Genomic DNA, 18,627 nt, shown 5'->3' on the forward strand with positions numbered 1-18,627 from the left:
ATGAAAACATCTCATCGAATATGGAGAATGTTTTGTGGCCTTATAGTTATTTGATCAGGATCCTTATAGTTATTTGATCAGGAAAGCTCAACAAAAGTTTGACGTGACATAATGCATTTCTTGTCTCAAACATAATCCGCTTTGTACAATGAGTCTTTGAGTGTGGTGTTGCCGAGATCTGATAGAACCATCTGACAGGGGCAAATATGAGTTACAATGTCCCTATTCCACCCTGAGGCGTTGATTAGTTCAAAATTTTCGAAAACTTAGACTTTTACAAAGAAACTGACATTAACCATGATGGATTTTTTGAATTTCTTAGGATTATGTAGAATCAATTTTAAATCGGATGGTTCTTTGGAATCAACTTTATTTTTCTAAGATCTTTCTGCCAAAATATATCAAACGAAAATAAGAACCTAACAAATGTCTCCGCTGTCATCATTAAATGTAAAAATTATTAATACTTTTGGTTTTAATTAAAATGTTTAAATTTGCATAAATCGCATTTATAATTATTAATTAATACTTTTTTTTATACACTTTCCTTCTTTATTTGTTTATATTTATTTCGTATCTTTAATACATTTGTTTTAGCCCTCATTTTGGTCAAAATAAATTCAAAATTTCTTTTCTTAAACTCGGCGAATTTCTTAATTATTTTCACTTTTATTTCAAAGCTGTCAATTTGTTTCTTACTTTGACAAATTGCCAATTAGATTATCATCGTACACTAAAAAAAATATTATGAAATTTTTCAAGCTTTAATGATTAATTATGTAAAATTAGGCGTAAACTTGAAAAAGAAACGTTTTAAAACTATTACACACACACAGTGGCTTGGGTATATAAAATTTATGCAAATTTATTTTAATTTACTTTGTTATCAGCTGAATTGTTTGTTTGTGTTTGCTCTTAATAGGGAAATAATTAATGTTTTTTTTTTCTTAAACAAATTAAATAAATATTTAAAGAGTATGTGGGTTAAATTCTAATCAAATTGACAATTAGTGGTAATTTTATTTTCATATTTAAATATGTTTATTGCAAATAAAAAATATTTTTTAAAATTCTTTTTATTACTAATTTTTTTACATTTTTCTTGCAGTGTATTATGTAGGTGTTTGTTTTGGCGCATATTCTTTTTTCATTTCTTTGATTTAACATTTTAGCCCACATTTTTTTTTTTGATTTGATTTTGATATTTGTTTTATAAATTAAGGTAAAATACAAAATTTGAAATGTTTTACAAACCTGTTTATTTTGATTTTTTTTGTTGTTGTTTTAGTTCGTAGCAAGATTGATTATAAGTGATGACGATGTGATTGTGATTGAGACCCATACAAATTGTGTTTAATTTTAAATTTTATGTATAGATCAATGAAATGAATGTCTTACTAATTATTTTCGGTTGATAATGTTTTTAAATGAAGAAATAATATTATGGTTATAGATGATATATTTAACAAAAGATTTATGGATTTATGGAAGTATTATAATAAGCCGCTTCTTCTTTTGTCTGCTGTTATCATCACTTTATGATAGACTAGCATACCCTGGGTGCTTCGCTACCCTAACCAAAATTAAATACATACAAAATTTTGTTTACTTTTTGTAGAAAATTCAAATTGATTTAAACATGTTTTAATGTTTCAGTTTTTTACGTTCAATATCACGTTAATAAATTCGCATTCAAGAAGAAGCTTGTAATTTTAGTTTTATTCTTTTAGCTTTCACATTATAGAAAATTTCGAAATTACTATTTGAAAAAAGTACTATAAATACCTCTTATTTAATCAAATTTTATATTTCGGTATTCAATATTTAGACAATTCAAAATATAAAATTTGATGAATGAAAAAGTACCAAAAGAACCTTTCTGTAGATTCTCATTCACTAAGGTCCCTATATTTTAAATTTTATATTTCTATGTTCAATATCGTAAAAATATCAAAAAGTGCCATCGGAAAAACGAAAAAGTACAAAAATCTCTCTCAATAAATGCTTATTTAATAGGGATGTGTACCGGTTAACCATTATAGGGAAACCAAAAGGTACCATTTGAAAAATCGAAAAGTACCAAAGATTACCCACTTACAGAATATTATTCAGTCAAGACCATGTATGTTAAAATTTATGTTCCTAGATTGAATATTTTAGAAAATTCAAAAAGTACCATTTATAAGATAAAAAGTACTAAAAAGTTCTCTCTAAAAGAATCTTATTCAATGATTATGTGTTTTGAATTCATATTATAAAACATACAGAGTATCATTTGAAGAAAGAAAAAAGTACCAAAAATGGATAAAATTCTACCTTAGTGGAAAGTACTAATAAAAATAGGACACATTTTCCCCTTTTCGCTTAGAAATATACTTTTTTGAGAATTAAGCTTACAAAATGTTCCGTATTTAAATCTATATATCACAGATAAAACTCAAATTCTCATTCACAATGATTATGTGTTTTGAATTCATATTATAAAACATACAGAGTATCATTTGAAGAAAGAAAAAAGTACCAAAAATGGATAAAATTCTACCTTAGTGGAAAGTACTAATAAAAATAGGACACATTTTCCCCTTTTCGCTTAGAAATATACTTTTTTGAGAATTAAGCTTACAAAATGTTCCGTATTTAAATCTATATATCACTGATAAAACTCAAACGATTCAAATCTGCATTCATTCAAAGTACCAAAAATACAGTTTTCTCCCTTTTACACCCAAAAAAGTCTGAATTTTAAAAAAGTACGAAACAGGTGTCTCCTAATTTTGGGAGATATATTCAAAATATTTACAAAAATTGTATTTTGTTTATTAGTTAAAAAGTTATAAAGGGCCAAAAAAGGTACCAAAATCAACTTTGTTACACTTTTTCACCCCTTTAAAGTACGAATTTCAAAAAAGTACCAGACACCCATCTGCTTATTTTAAGAGTAGATACATGTTTATTTAAAATTTTTCTTGTATCACTAATATTAGGTAAGATAATTAAGAAAACCTGTTTTACCAGTTTTTTCCCTTTTTTACCCCTAAATGTACAAATTTCCAAAAATCCCTCCTTAGTGGATCTATATAAAACACATCTACTGTCAAAATTTTATGATTCTAGGTTCAGCCATTTGGGCTGTGCGATGATGAATCAGTCAGTCAGTAACGCTACTCTTTTATATATATAGATAATTGGTTTAATGTGGGTATTGGGTATGAACATTGGAAGTACTCTGATGTCTAAAGAACGAAACTAGCTGCCTTTATACAATTCAAATGTTAACTTGTTTTATATTTAGCTGATTGTATCGTTAGCAATTTAGCGAAAACACCCCAGTAATTCGCACTCGTTTATAACCATTTCGGGCACTTCTTTGAGACTCTCTAGATCATGAATAATGCAAATTATGTATATTATTTTGTTGTTGTAACAGTTCCGCTCTTGCCGAGTGTTTTTTTTTTTTTTAATAAACTTTTGACTGATACTACAGTAGATCAGTTAACAATCTTTGGTAGAGTATGACTCAGGTCTTTCTGAAGTGAAGAATCAATTGTAGAAAGAATGTATTATGTTCGGTTGATTTTGGAGAATTTGTTGATTCCGCTAAAGCTTTCTAGTACATCTTGATCTATTTAAGACTCTTTTTATGTTCTGTTGAATGAATTGCTTGTAAATTAAGTAAGTGATCTCGGAGATCAGTCGGTTAGAGTCTCTAGATCATTAAAGACTTAGTTGATAACTGGAATTTTTAATAAGGATAAAAAGATTGCTTGCAATTTAGCGTACACTTGGATGGCATTCAGTAGAATATCTGAATCCTATGGTTCCTGTTAGAGTCAACGGTAACAATGTGGCATATAGAAACTCGAATTATTCGATTCGATTGAATGAATAGCTTGCGAAGTATTGTGTGTACACACGGAGATCATTCGGGTGGTATTCTGAACACAATGTTCCCCGTGAAAGCTAATTGGTTCTTATCACAAAATTTTATTATTTTTGAGACACTCTAAATCATGGAAGTCACATATGGGAATTTAAACTTTTCTTAAGGACCAACTCTTCCCATGAGAATTAAACGGTTCTTCTAACAAATTTGGTTAGTAGCGTTTCCGTTACATGTTTCAGACAGTTCAGGTCTCGAAGAAGGCTTGAACAAAGACATCTGAGTTTTTGAAAGATGGCCAACTACATAGAAAGTGTTTGTGCAAGTTCTGACATATTGAAAGTAAAAAAAAAACTTAATGATTTTCTTTCAAATTCCAAAATTTCATATACATATGTATGTATCTAAGGAGTTTCTGCGATAGTTTATTACGTGGGTTATCCAAAAAAATTGTATTATTGTGCTTGAGTTCTGATTCTGTGAAGCCCATTAGACAATCATTTTGGAATTCACAAACGTTATTTCCTCCCAGTTGCATCCAAAAATGACACGTTAGTTCTACTTAATACTTTAAAATTATGCATGGACGCATCGATGATGTAAAGTTTTTCTCAGATTTAATTTTGGATCCACCATTTCTATTTAGGAAAAAGTACAAATTCAATATTTTCCGGAATTCTAGTCTTTTCCATTTTTAAACCTACAGTATAGACTGAAATCGCGGTGACCCAAAGGACAAAAATGATCTCCCGTGTAGCTTCTGCTAATTTTACCCCTAAACCGTAACTCTCATTAAAGATCTACTTCAAAAGTACTTCAAATCTATTTAAGCCCCCTTTACACGAGCACACAAGTAATATGATCTGTCAAAATTTTGTGTAGAAGAGTACGGATGGGATCTTTTAAACGCAATATGTAATGAAACCATCACACATTGAGAGAAAATACCGATGCAAAATTTTACATTCGTAAGGCTCTCTTAATTTGTTTAAATGATTTAAAAACAAGCAATTCGCATTAGATCAGGGATGTATTTTAAAAAAAGTGAAACAGCTGTTTCCATCTTACTTTGTTATTCTTTTGGACCAAACACAAAAAATATAAATCATACGACTTTTATTATCTTTTTTGTCATACGCATGGAACTTCATTCGACATTACGTGTGTGATCGTGAAAAGGGGCCTTTAGTTTAGTGTGATCGTGTAAAGTTCTCTTTAGTTATAGTTAGAAACATTTAAATGTACCATGTTTGTTGAGCAAACTCATCATACCACCTAAAATTGCATAGAGCACATTCCACAACCAAAAAAAAACAGATCCTCTTATCACTCTTAGTACCAATTCCCAACATTTCACACTGACCAACCAACCAAAAACAATCATCACACAATTCTCAAAAATGTGTGTTTGATTTTTAACAAAAAGTCACACTATAAAATTACATTGACATCCGATAACTGTAAATTATATTTTATTACCAAAAAAATACGAGAAATAAAAAAACACTAACCAAACATAAATTTTAATTACAATCTTTTTTTTTGTATTTTTGCTGATTCAATGAAATTCTATAGAATATATCGCACAAATAAAAAATATTTAACTTTATGAATTTTCAGTCCAAAAAAAATACAGCAAAAATAAAGTACGAAATAATCAAAACAAAGGCGGACATAATAATAACAAAACAAAACTATAAAATAGTATGTACTCCAACAGCCCCACCAGTCAAGTCAATCAGTAAACAGAGATGTAAAAAATCTAAAGTCAGGGGTTTTTCTCATTCTGTATTGGTTTTGTTTTTGTTTTCGATTTCAAAACGGGGAAACTGTGAATAAAATTGTAAATAAAAGTCAAGTATTTTTTTCCTACTATTATTGTTTTTGTGTTTTTTGTTATAAACATGGGTTGTATATAGTCAAAATGTATTTGCTACAACAATTACAACAACTACCTGCACTTAAATAAAATCTTATGGATTGTAGAATTTACTTTGAGTAAAAAAAGATACTGTAGACCAGAGAGCAAAAAAATTTAAAACGAAAAAAATATTACAAACTGCAGCTACAAAAATAAAAAATATGTATAAATATTCCTTAAAGTATTACACCATTTCCTAAGATAATTTAAATCGGAAAGGGTCATTTCAAAAACAGAACCATTTGTATTTCAGCAATCTGTAATAATCTCTTGACTAAGTCCAATTTTATATACCTACTATCAAAACCTTGTCATATATCGATATATCAGCATCAGGTAGTTTCTGGTAAGTTGGCCTTTTATGGGGATTTGACATAATAATCGACTGAACTCTTCAGAATCTCAAATAACAAGTCATGTTTATCAAATTCCTTTTAATACTACGATCTTTATACGCGATTTATTTACAAAAAAGTGAAGGCAAGGAAGAACTTAGAGCCTATCTATCCTCATGATATTTAGTAGTGAAGGTCAAATGTCGCTCAATTTTGATAACTATGATTAAACAAATTTCTCCAAATACTTTTATCTTGAAACGATTTATTGACCGTAATGCGGAGGCTAGGGACAACTATAGGTCGTACCTTATGAATTTTTGTAGAGTGAACCAAATGCGGCACGTTTTTAGCCATTTTTAATCCCAGCAAACTGTATCAATAGAGAATATTATCGTAATTTCAACATCTTTATAAAAAAGCAGATATTTAGATGTCTAGACGGACCAAACTCAACATTCTCCATAGAGTTTATAATTTCCTTGTAGCTGTTTGTCGATTTTTATATTAATAACATAATATTTCAACAATATATAGTAATTATCTGAAAATAGGTTAGATCCATTTATATACTGACCCCAAAAAATATCGTTAAAGTCCCTTGATGAGCCTTTTAGCTTCTTCCCATTGGGTTCTATTAGTCTTTCAACAGAAAGTATATTCATAATTACTTCGCCAAACTCTGTACATAAATAGTTACGATCTGATTAAAATCCCCCAAAAACCCATGGTTTTACCACATTTTCAGATAAATCTCGAAATGTATGACGTATTACATGTCAAATTAATGGTCTTTTAGCATATCTGAACAAAATAACTGGATCCCGATAGTTGGAGTCTTTAGAAGTCACTAAATCAACTTTGTCCACTAAAAAGATTCCGAATATAAGTTCAGAATTCTCGTTATAACAAACGTAATGATAAACTTATCTCACGAAGATGAAAATTATAAAAAAATATTTTTTGGAAACAGTGTTTTTGCTAAAATACACACACATACATACATACATACATACATACATACATACATACATACATACATACATACATACATACATACATACATACATACATACATACATACATACATACATACATACATACATACATACATACATACATACATACATACATACATACATACATACATACATACATACATACATACATACATACATACATACATACATACATACATACATACATACATACATACATACATACATACATACATACATACATACATACATACATACATACATACATACATACATACATACATACATACATACATACATCATACAAAATAAAGATAAATTGAGGTAATTTAAGAAAGAAACAATAAAAACAAAACAAAATTTATTTAATAAATACAAACCTGGTTTAGTAGAAAAAGAAGATTTGGCCAAAATATAAAAACGACAAAAATAACCGTTGAAGATTCAAAATGTCATGATGCTAAAGGAAAGCCCATAAATGTTGATATTTTAACTTTTTATATTGTAGTTGTTGTAGTTTAAGATTTATAAATTTTCCACAATTTAAAACTGCAGTTGCAGTAATGAAAATATAATAATGATGTTTATTTAAGTGAAATGAATCAAAACTAATTATTATTAACAATAGGTAATAGCAGTATGAATAAATTATTTATTATTGTTTAAATAATTAAACACACACGAACACTGTGCTGCTATACTGTCACACTAATTTAAACCGACATACAACTAAGACCTTACTTAGTAAGAAGCAACAACAACAAAAATAATATTCTTGTTAAGAATTGTCACTTTGACACTTTGTTTATAAGACAGACAGCCAGACACTCCTTTAGTTTGTCTGGTCAATCTTTGAAGAAAAATGTAAACAAATCGAGAGGGTAGACAAAAAAAAAAACACTGTTGCTTTCTGTATAGTTTTCTTTGTTTCTTTTCTTTTTTTTCACTTTTTAAGATGAAGGCAATTGAAGATTCTTATTTGAATTTTTGTTTTTAGAATTCTGCAGATGTTTCTATACAATAATTTTATGCACTTTTAAGGCAATTTTATCTTTTTCTTATAATTTTCAGCAGAACGAAGAACACACGACCAACCACTAGAGAATTTTTGCGCGTTCAAATTTAATAAAAAATATTTGCCGTTTGCTCTTTTTACACAAGTTATTAGACGACAATTGTATAATTTAAGACAAAAAGCTATAAATAATCACGGTATAATTAAATTATTCTATTATTTGTATGTGTACAAACATTTATTTTCTTTTTAATTCCAGCTGTTTTAATTATTTGTTTATTTTATTTATGTTTGTAATTTTCGGAAGACACACAGCGTTATTATAATTTCGAAAAACACAACCTCACTAAAACAAGTCTAAAATTTAACTAAATTTTGTTTACTACGCGCATTTTAGTGCAACAAAATAGCAGCGTAAAAAGAAAAACAGAAAAAAAACGAAAGAGAGACAAAAACAATAATAATGAAGTTGCCAGAGTAAAAGGGTTGTTTCGATTGTTTACTGTTTATGTAATTTAAAGTTAAGTAAATTAAAAGTTTATTTATAAAATTTAAATTAATATTTTATAAATCTTGTAATTTGTTTAAAATTTAAAATATTTATAAACAATTAACAGCTAAAAGAACTTAATAATTGTTTTGATATTAAGTTTCCAGCAACTCTTGTTATTGTGTGGATGGTATTTTTATGGTGATGCCAGCTGTTAATCTTTGACTTTAACTAAGGGAATTTTTGGGATACATTTTCTTTTGATTAATAACAACCGTTAACTTCAAAATAAAGTTTTATATATAATTTTTTAAAATTGACCAAACAATATAGCAAATCATGAGCAAAAAACAAGTTTCAAGTTATCATGACAAAAAATGGCTATGAAAATATTAGGGTATTTAATTATTCGGGTTTTGAGTTATTCGGTTTATTCGACAAATAATTATTTGAGGTTCTATATAAGCTATAATCGGATAATATAAAATTATTCGGTTAAAAGAATAAAAAAATATTTCGGTTTATTTGTAATTTGGCAATTTTCATTTAATTAATCAACAAAAATTTATCGATACACCGATCGACTGTTAATCGCTTGAATACCATAGTATATATATAACCTTCACAAAAGTATCTTTTAATATTTTTTCTAAAATTAAAAATAATATTTTTTAATTTTTCCTTCAAAGATTTTAATTTTTTAAAATTAAAATAAACAATATATAAAAAAAACTTTTAAAAATAAATATTTATAAAACTTTTTGAAATTAGTTTGAAAATTATTTTAAAATTTAAAATCTGTGCGTAGCTGGGGTATGAGAAAATATTGGTTTTTGTGGATACTACTCATATGAGTTATGAGTAAAATCCTATTATTCTATTAAAAACTTTATTAAGGCCAATTTTTCATTCAGTCTACCAATCTCGAAAGCATCAAATTTCTGGCAAAAATATTTTCAAAACGTCTTAACAAAATTGTGCAAAAATAATCCAAGATGTTAAATTATACAATTTTACAAATTAATATTTTTTGTTTGTTCATGGAATGAAACATTTTTGGAAAGGTTTTTTTCCTATACGTCGAAATTTTTAAAATAAAGTGGTTGTCTTTTACCACCAACAATCAACTCAAATATAAAATTTGGGACTTCCCGATTTTTAGTCATTTTTTCATATATTTTTTTAAAAAATAAAAAAAATTATAAATTTCGAAAATTTCATTGACTTATTCCTGAATTACAAACTTACGGATCTAAGTTTATCCCTCATAGTTCATTTCTTACATTCTCATATATACTTTTGCCGAAAAACTCTTGGAAGTGTGAGCGATAAAAATGGCATCTATTTACCAAGATTTAAGATTATTTTAGTATTTTTGTGCCAGGAATCCACTATTAGAGTGTTGTGAGGGAGAGCAGTAAAATTTTGTATATAAAAAATAACTACAACTTTAAATATTACATATGTATGTTTCTCCTAATTTAACCATCTTTTAGCATTTTACGTCCTAATTTTTTTTAAATATTTTTTTCTGTACTGGAGGTTTTATATCATGAGACAAATCGTTGTAAACTAGTGTAATTAATTCAGTCTGCTAATTTCGAGAGCATCAAATTCCTTCCGTATGTTCAAAACATCTTAACAAAATCATGCAAAAAGTCCCAAAGTAAGGTTGGATATCGCTACTGAAATAAGATTGAAGTCCTTCCTAAAATATTGTTATTAAAATATAGTAAAAGTAACATTTTTGAATATATTGAGCTTTTTTTAAATCAGTTTTCTGATTAACTGTTAGTCAATACTAAAATATTGCCTTAAATGACTTCTCATATAAAGTCAAACATATTTATAACGAATTTTCGGTTATTGCAAACTAACTTTCAATTCCCGACATTTTGGTCACTATTTTCATACAAAAAACAGGTCGAACCCGGATAAAACAAATACTCGGATATAACGAACTACTTTTTCAGTCCTTTTTTTTATAACGAACTTTGAAATCATAGGGAATTATTTGCTTTGCACAAAAAAATAGCTTAAATTGTAAAAAAATATATAAACAATTAAAATCAATTGTGTTTTTTTGGTAAATAATATGAATTAAATTTACCATTCATATTCTTTTAATTGAGTAAAATGTGCTGGATGGCGACGTATCGCGTAAAACTTTATTGTATAAAACCAATAATCGGTTTCTACCAGGAACAATTAAACAAAAAAATAAAGGCGAAACATAGTAAAAATTCAGTTTTTGTTAATTTGCGATTGTTTCAAGCTTTAGATTAAGATATCTCGAAGAAGGAACAGGTTAACATTTTGTTTTAATGTCGACAAAATAGATTTTTCAGATGATATAATAGATATTATGAAATGTGTCTTCGCACTGTTATAAATATGGCCCAAAATGAGGCTTTTAATTTTTTTGGACTCAAATTCCCTTAATTCTGATATGAAGGAGGAATTCTGATTCCGATTAGGCACAACTCAATCCTTTGGAACTTTATACTTCACTGGGTTTGTTGGCCTGTGTTACCTATTGGTTATTGAAGAACACTCTTCGTTTATTAATACAGTAAGCCATTTAATATGAATTTTGTAGGCAAAAATAAAAATATAACTTTAGAACATCGGTGTCTTGCATGTATCACTTAAGAAAATTATAATATATAAGATATCTCGAAGAAGGAAGAGGTTAACATTTTGTTTTAATGTCGACAAATTGATTTTTCAGATGATGTAATTGATATTATGAAATGTGTCTTCGCGCTGTTATAAATATGGTCTAAACTTTAGAACATCGGTGTCTTGCATGTATCACTTAAGAAAATTATAATATATAAGATATCTCGAAGAAGGAAGAGGTTAACATTTTGTTTTAATGTCGACAAATTGATTTTTCAGATGATGTAATTGATATTATGAAATGTGTCTTCGCGCTGTTATAAATATGGTCTAAAATGGGGCTTTTAATTTTTTTTTTGACTCAAATTCCCTTAATTCTGATATGATGGAGGAATTCTGATTCCGATTAAGCACCTTTGGAACTTTATACTTCTCTGGGTTTGTTGGCCTGTGTTACCTATTGGATATTACAGTACACTCTTCGTTTAATAATACAGTAAGCCATTTAATATGAATTTTGTAGGCAAAAATAAAAATATAACTTTAGAACATCGGTGTCTTGCATGTATCACTTAAGAAAATTTGTACTATATCGTCAAAATCGTTAACAGAGACCTCAAAAACCATATTTCACCTTAAGTAAATAAAAATTTTGCAATATTTTTGGTTATGTCCGTGTATTGCTTATTTTAATGCTATTTTTTATTGAAAATTTTTAAAAAAATTTAAAAAATCGGTAAATTTTTCGTTTCTTAAAGACCACTTTTCAATTATTACATACTAATTCATTAATTAACTGATATTTTCTCCTTTCTTTATAAGAAAAAGCCAGATTCATCATTTTAACTTAATATCAAAACTCTACTTCAATTTACATAATAAGAAACGTTATTCCTTGGTATTTCCATAAAAATCCCTTTCAAGTACTTTTACACTACTGTGGCATGCTGTTAGATATTTTTAAGCTTTATACAATCTGGTAACTCCAATAACATTCATTTTAACTGGAAGTGGAATATGATACACAAAACAAACTCTACACTAATGAAGAGAATATACACACACTATAGCTAAATAAAAAAAGCATTGCCTATATTTAGGCTCACCCTGTAAAATAATATCAGTTAATAAAACCAAACGTAACGGTTATTTAAATTTAAATGTTAGTTGTTTATTTCCAAATTATTTACACACTTAAGTAAAACACATATAAAATAAATTTTTGAAAATTTTTCTTAGGCATTTTTATTTATAAATATCGAAAAACAAAATTAAAGTTAAAAACCAAAAAAATAAATAGAAAAAAATGTACATTTATTTATTGTATTTCATAAATTTACCAAAAAATACATTTAGTTAATGATTTATTTTAAAAAAATAGTTTCATCATTTTAGTATATAAATTAGTTATTTATTTAAATATTAAGTAGAGAATGAGATTTAAAAAACAAAAAAGAGAAAAAAGCTTAAATGTAATTTCTTTGTTTCGATTTGTTTTTTCACAAAAATTTTATTTATAGATTTGTTGGCTTTGTGATGACTGTAATTGTTGTTGCTGTTGTAATTGCTGTTGCACATAATAAGGATTTTGTTTATAAGGCCAAAAATGTTGTGCAGTTGTAGGAGGAGGTTGATTTTTCAGTTTTGCATAAAAAAAGCTGCAGGTTGATTTTGTTTTTTGTTTGTTTTCATTTGCAACATTTTGTATTTTTTTCAAAAAAATAAAATTTGGAATAGTTTTTTTATTAGCTTAAGGTTGTTTTTTTGTATAAGAAAAATAAATTTTGCGATTTTTGTTGTGTTTGTTTATTTTGTGTTTTGTGCAAAATAACAAGACATTTATTTTTAGTTTTTTTTTTATTAATTGTTTGAGTTTTTTTTAAACATTTTAATGTGCTTTTTTGGTTAATTAAAAAATGTTTTTTTATTTTGTTAAAATTATGTGCAATTTTATTTTAAAATGCTTTTTTGTTAATAACTACAAAATCATTTAAAATTAATAAAGTGTATATCAAGACCAGTCTTAGGAAAATGTGTTTAATTTTATTTATTTATTTTTTTAATAACATTTTTAAAATGACAATTGATTTTGTTGCTTAATTAGTGTGTTTTTTTTTTGTTTTGGGTTAAACTAACTACAAAATGTTTATAACGGTATTCAGTAGAGGATATTTAAAATTCGATTAAGAATACTTGCTAATCTTGTCTAGTCTAGTCTATAGTCTAGTCTAGTCTATAGTCTAGTCTATAGTCTAGTCTATAGTCTAGTCTATAGTCTAGTCTATAGTCTAGTCTATAGTCTAGTCTATAGTCTAGTCTATAGTCTAGTCTATAGTCTAGTCTATAGTCCAGTCTATAGTCTAGTCTATAGTCTAGTCTATAGTCTAGTCTATAGTCTAGTCTATAGTCTAGTCTATAGTCTAGTCTATAGTCTAGTCTATAGTCTAGTCTATAGTCTAGTCTATAGTCTAGTCTATAGTCTACTCTATAGTCTAGTCTATAGTCTAGTCTATAGTCTAGTCTATAGTCTAGTCTATAGTCTAGTCTATAGTCTAGTCTATAGTCTAGTCTATAGTTTAGTCTATAGTCTAGTCCATGGTCTAGTCTATAGTCTAGTCTATAGTCTAGTCTATAGTCTAGTCTATAGTCTAGTCTAGTCTATAGTCTAGTCTAGTCTATAGTCTAGTCCATAGTCTAGTCTATAGTCTAGTCTATAGTCTAGTCCATAGTCTAGTCCATGGTCTAGTCTATAGTCTAGTCTATAGTTTAGTCTATAGTCTAGTCTATAGTCTAGTCTGTAGTCTAGTCTATAGTCTAGTCTATAGTCTAGTCTATAGTCTAGTCTATAGTCTAGTCTATAGTCTAGTCTATAGTCTAGTCTAGTCTAGTCTAGTCTATAGTCTAGTCTATAGTCTAGTCTATAGTCTAGTCTATAGTCTAGTCTATAGTCTAGTCTATAGTCTAGTCTATAGTCTAGTCTATAGTCTAGTCTATAGTCTAGTCTACAGTCTAGTCTATAGTCTAGTCTATAGTCTAGTCTATAGTCTAGTCTAGTCTATAGTCTAGTCTATAGTCTAGTCTATAGTCTAGGTATAGTCTATTTTATAGTTTAGTTTATAGTCTAGTTCTTCTTTTCTATAATCTAGTATATAGTCTAGTCTACTCTACAGTCTATTCTATGGACTAGTCTAGTCTATAGTCTAGTCTATAGTCTAGTCTAGTCTATAGTCTAGTCTATAGTCTAGTCTATAGTCTAGTCTATAGTCTAGTCTATAGTCTAGTCTATAGTCTAGTCTATAGTCTAGTATATAGTCTAGTCTATAGTCTAGTCTATAGTCTAGTCTATAGTCTAGTCTATAGTCTAGTCTATAGTCTAGTCTATAGTCTAGTCTATAGTCTAGTCTATAGTCTAGTCTATAGTCTAGTCTATAGTCTAGTCTATAGTCTAGTCTATAGTCTAGTCTATAGTCTAGTCTATAGTCTAGTCTATAGTCCAGTCTATAGTCTAGTCTATAGTCTAGTCTATAGTCTAGTCTATAGTCTAGTCTATAGTCTAGTCTATAGTCTAGTCTATAGTCTAGTCTATAGTCTAGTCTATAGTCTACTCTATAGTCTAGTCTATAGTCTAGTCTATAGTCTAGTCTATAGTCTAGTCTATAGTCTAGTCTATAGTCTAGTCTATAGTTTAGTCTATAGTCTAGTCCATGGTCTAGTCTATAGTCTAGTCCATGGTCTAGTCTATAGTCTAGTCTATAGTCTAGTCTATAGTCTAGTCTATAGTCTAGTCTATAGTCTAGTCTATAGTCTAGTCTATAGTCTAGTCTATAGTCTAGTCTATAGTCTAGTCCATAGTCTAGTCTATAGTCTAGTCTATAGTCTAGTCCATAGTCTAGTCCATGGTCTAGTCCATGGTCTAGTCTATAGTCTAGTCTATAGTTTAGTCTATAGTCTAGTCTATAGTCTAGTCTATAGTCTAGTCTGTAGTCTAGTCTATAGTCTAGTCTATAGTCTAGTCTATAGTCTAGTCTATAGTCTAGTCTATAGTCTAGTCTATAGTCTAGTCTATAGTCTAGTTTGTAGTCTAGTCTATAGTCTAGTCTATAGTCTAGTCTATAGTCTAGTCTATAGTCTAGTCTATAGTCTAGTCTATAGTCTAGTCTATAGTCTAGTCTACAGTCTAGTCTATAGTCTAGTCTAGTCTATAGTCTAGTCTATAGTCTAGTCCATAGTCTAGTCCATGGTCTAGTCTATAGTCTAGTTTATAGTCTAGTCTATAGTCTAGTCTATAGTCTAGTCTATAGTCTAGTCTATAGTCTAGTCTATAGTCTAGTCTATAGTCTAGTCTATAGTCTAGTCTATAGTCTAGTCTATAGTCTAGTCTATAGTCTAGTCTAGTCTATAGTCTAGTCTATAGTCTAGTCTATAGTCTAGTCTAGTCTATAGTCTAGTCTATAGTCTAGTCTATATTCTAGGTATAGTCTATTTTATAGTTTAGTCTATAGTCTAGTTCTTCTTTTCTATAATCTAGTATATAGTCTAGTCTAGTCTAGTCTATAGTCTATTGTATGGTGTAGTTTATAGTCTACTCTACAGTCTATTCTATGGACTAGTCTATAGTCTAGTCTATAGTCTAGTCTATAGTCTAGTCTATAGTCTAGTCTATAGTCTAGTCTATAGTCTAGTCTATAGTCTAGTCTATAGTCTAGTCTATAGTCCAGTCTATAGTCTAGTCTATAGTCTAGTCTATAGTCTAGTCTATAGTCTAGTTTATAGTCTAGTCTATAGTCTAGTCTATAGTCTAGTCTATAGTCTAGTCTATAGTCTAGTCTATAGTCTAGTCTATAGTCTAGTCTATAGTCTAGTCTATAGTCTAGTCTATAGTCTAGTCTATAGTCTAGTCTAGTCTAGTCTAGTCTAGTCTAGTCTATAGTCTATAGTCTAGTCTATAGTCTAGGTATAGTCTATTTTATAGTTTAGTCTATAGTCTAGTTCTTCTTTTCTATAATCTAGTATATAGTCTAGTCTAGTCTATAGTCTATTGTATGGTGTAGTTTATAGTCTACTCTACAGTCTATTCTATGGACTAGTCTATAGTCTAGTCTATAGTCTAGTCTATAGTCTAGTCTATAGTCTAGTCTATAGTCTAGTCTATAGTCTAGTCTATAGTCTAGTCTATAGTCTAGTCTATAGTCTAGTCTATAGTCTAGTCTAGTCTATAGTCTAGTCTATAGTCTAGTCTATAGTCTAGTCTATAGTCTAGTCTATAGTCTAGTCTATAGTCTAGTCTATAGTCTAGTCTATAGTCTAGTCTATAGTCTAGTCTAGTCTAGTCTATAATCTAGTCTATAGTCTAGTCTATAGTCTAGTCTATAGTCTAGTCTATAATCTAGTCTATAGTCTAGTCTATAGTCTAGTCTATAGTCTAGTCTATAGTCTAGTCTATAGTCTAGTCTATAGTCTAGTCTACAGTCTAGTCTATAGTCTATTCTATAGTCTAGTCTATAGTCTAGTCTATAGTCTAGTCTATAGTCTAGTCTATAGTCTATAGTCTAGTCTATAGTCTAGTCTATAGTCTAGTCTATAGTCTAGTTCTTCTTTTCTATAATCTAGTATATAGTCTAGTCTATGGTCTAGTCTACAGTATATAATCAAGTCTATAGTCTATTCTCTCTACAGAATACCCTTTTTATTTAATATTTTTGAAATATCATTCATATAACTACAGTTTTTAAATGTATGCGTTCTTTTTTTTGTGTTAATTCTAGGTTGCAAATATGTTAGTTTTTGAATAACAAATAACGTTGCTAAAGATTAAAGTTGTCAAACTTTACAAAAGCACAATTTAAAAATTTTTTTAAACTCTGTTAGAATTCTCCCATTTAATCTTTAATAACATTACAGTTTTTCCTACAACTAAGTAAGTTCTTTAAATTACAAATTGTGATTTTGTAACAATTTCTTATCGAATTTAATAATTTCCAGAAAAAAAAACTTTAATTTGCTTTTTAATAATCTAATATTAGTATAAAGTAGAAAAAAATTAAAGAAAGCTTAATAATATTACATACAAAATTTAGAACATCATTGTTAGTACTAACTATCTATACAAATCACACATTCTTTATTATGTTAAATATTAAAATTAATTAATTAAATTCAAACAGAAAATTAAAAAAACAACATACATTAATATCAAAATACATTTATTAATAGTTTTTTTTTTAATATTAGTTTATTATTAGCTTTACATAACTAAGTTTTTCGTGTTTTTTTGTTTGTTTTCTTTTCCTAATTAAACTCCTTTTTATGGGGTTTTTTAAAACTTACCCTTCGTTAAATTTACGCCTACGTGCTACAGCACTATTTTTTATAATCTCCGATATTTCACGACCACCCGAACTTTCACCCTCTGAGGCAGAGGCAATATCGGGTTCCATTTTTAAAGGATCCCTTAGCTGTGCCGGGGGTTTACCTAAATTCGTGAGATTACGCACTAAACTAACTGCATCATCGTGTTGTGCCGACGACGAGGAGGAAGAAGCATTGGTCGTAGTAGCCGATTTACTTAGATTCGAAACGGTAGCATGTTTAGAACTTTTAAGACGATTTTTCAATTCATTACTTAAATCCATGGGCATAAAACCAACACAACCCGATTTAGATTTTAAAATGCCACCTAGACGTGGCGCTTCGTTTGGATTGAGATTTTGTTTGCTAGATGATGACGCTAGAGAGGGAAAGAAAAGAGAGTATAATAATTAGTAGTTGTTTTTATTAAATATTATAAGTTATTTTATGGTTAATTGGCAATATTTACCTTTTTTGGGTTAAGTTTAATTTAAATATCCTCATGCTCAACTTTATTTAGTAGGAATTAAAAGAAAAGATGCAATTGTTTTTTATAGATTAGTAGATTAGTTATGTTTTATAAAAGCTTTAGAGTCCAGATTATATGTGTTTTGTAATTTCAAACTGAACATGCCAATTCTTTAATGTGCTTGAAGAAAAAATAATAAAAAATATTAAAGCGTTAAAAAATAAATGTATTTGAATTGATGTTTAAGATGCAGAACCCCTGCTACGATTACAGCTTAACTAGTGACTGTAAAGATTACCGTTTTCTGCTTAAAAATGGATTATGATTACTTTAAAACAGATTTACAATTGCAGCTAAATATGAACTATATGAAAGACTATAATGGCAATTAGATTGTATAACGATCAACGATATAGTCTGTGACTGTAATGGTCAACAGTTTCTGTTTAAATGGGACTGCAAAATCTTCTACTATTTCTTCTATAAGTTATTCTGAGTGATGTTCTAAGATAAGGCCGCATAACTATAACTTTGACTTTTAAGTGATCT

General features: G+C 28.3%; 1 protein-coding gene across 1 annotated transcript in view; it reads right to left on the minus strand.

The window, feature by feature from the left end:
- Positions 1–18,244, minus strand: part of LOC119608740 — an 88,303-nt gene extending 70,059 nt beyond the window's left edge. The window contains exons 1-2 of the mRNA XM_037963292.1: positions 18,079–18,244; positions 17,589–17,988 (exon numbers count right to left, since the gene is read on the minus strand). Of these exons, the coding sequence (XP_037819220.1) occupies positions 17,589–17,899 (311 nt within the window). The 5' untranslated portion in view covers positions 17,900–17,988; positions 18,079–18,244. The remainder of the gene's footprint in view (positions 1–17,588; positions 17,989–18,078) is intronic.
- Positions 18,245–18,627: the final 383 nt, after the last annotated feature.

This window comes from Lucilia sericata, unplaced genomic scaffold, assembly GCF_015586225.1.
Source record: "Lucilia sericata isolate MDLA Ls3-8-SP2 unplaced genomic scaffold, ASM1558622v1 Contig000878F_arrow, whole genome shotgun sequence".
Taxonomy (NCBI): domain Eukaryota; kingdom Metazoa; phylum Arthropoda; class Insecta; order Diptera; family Calliphoridae; genus Lucilia; species Lucilia sericata.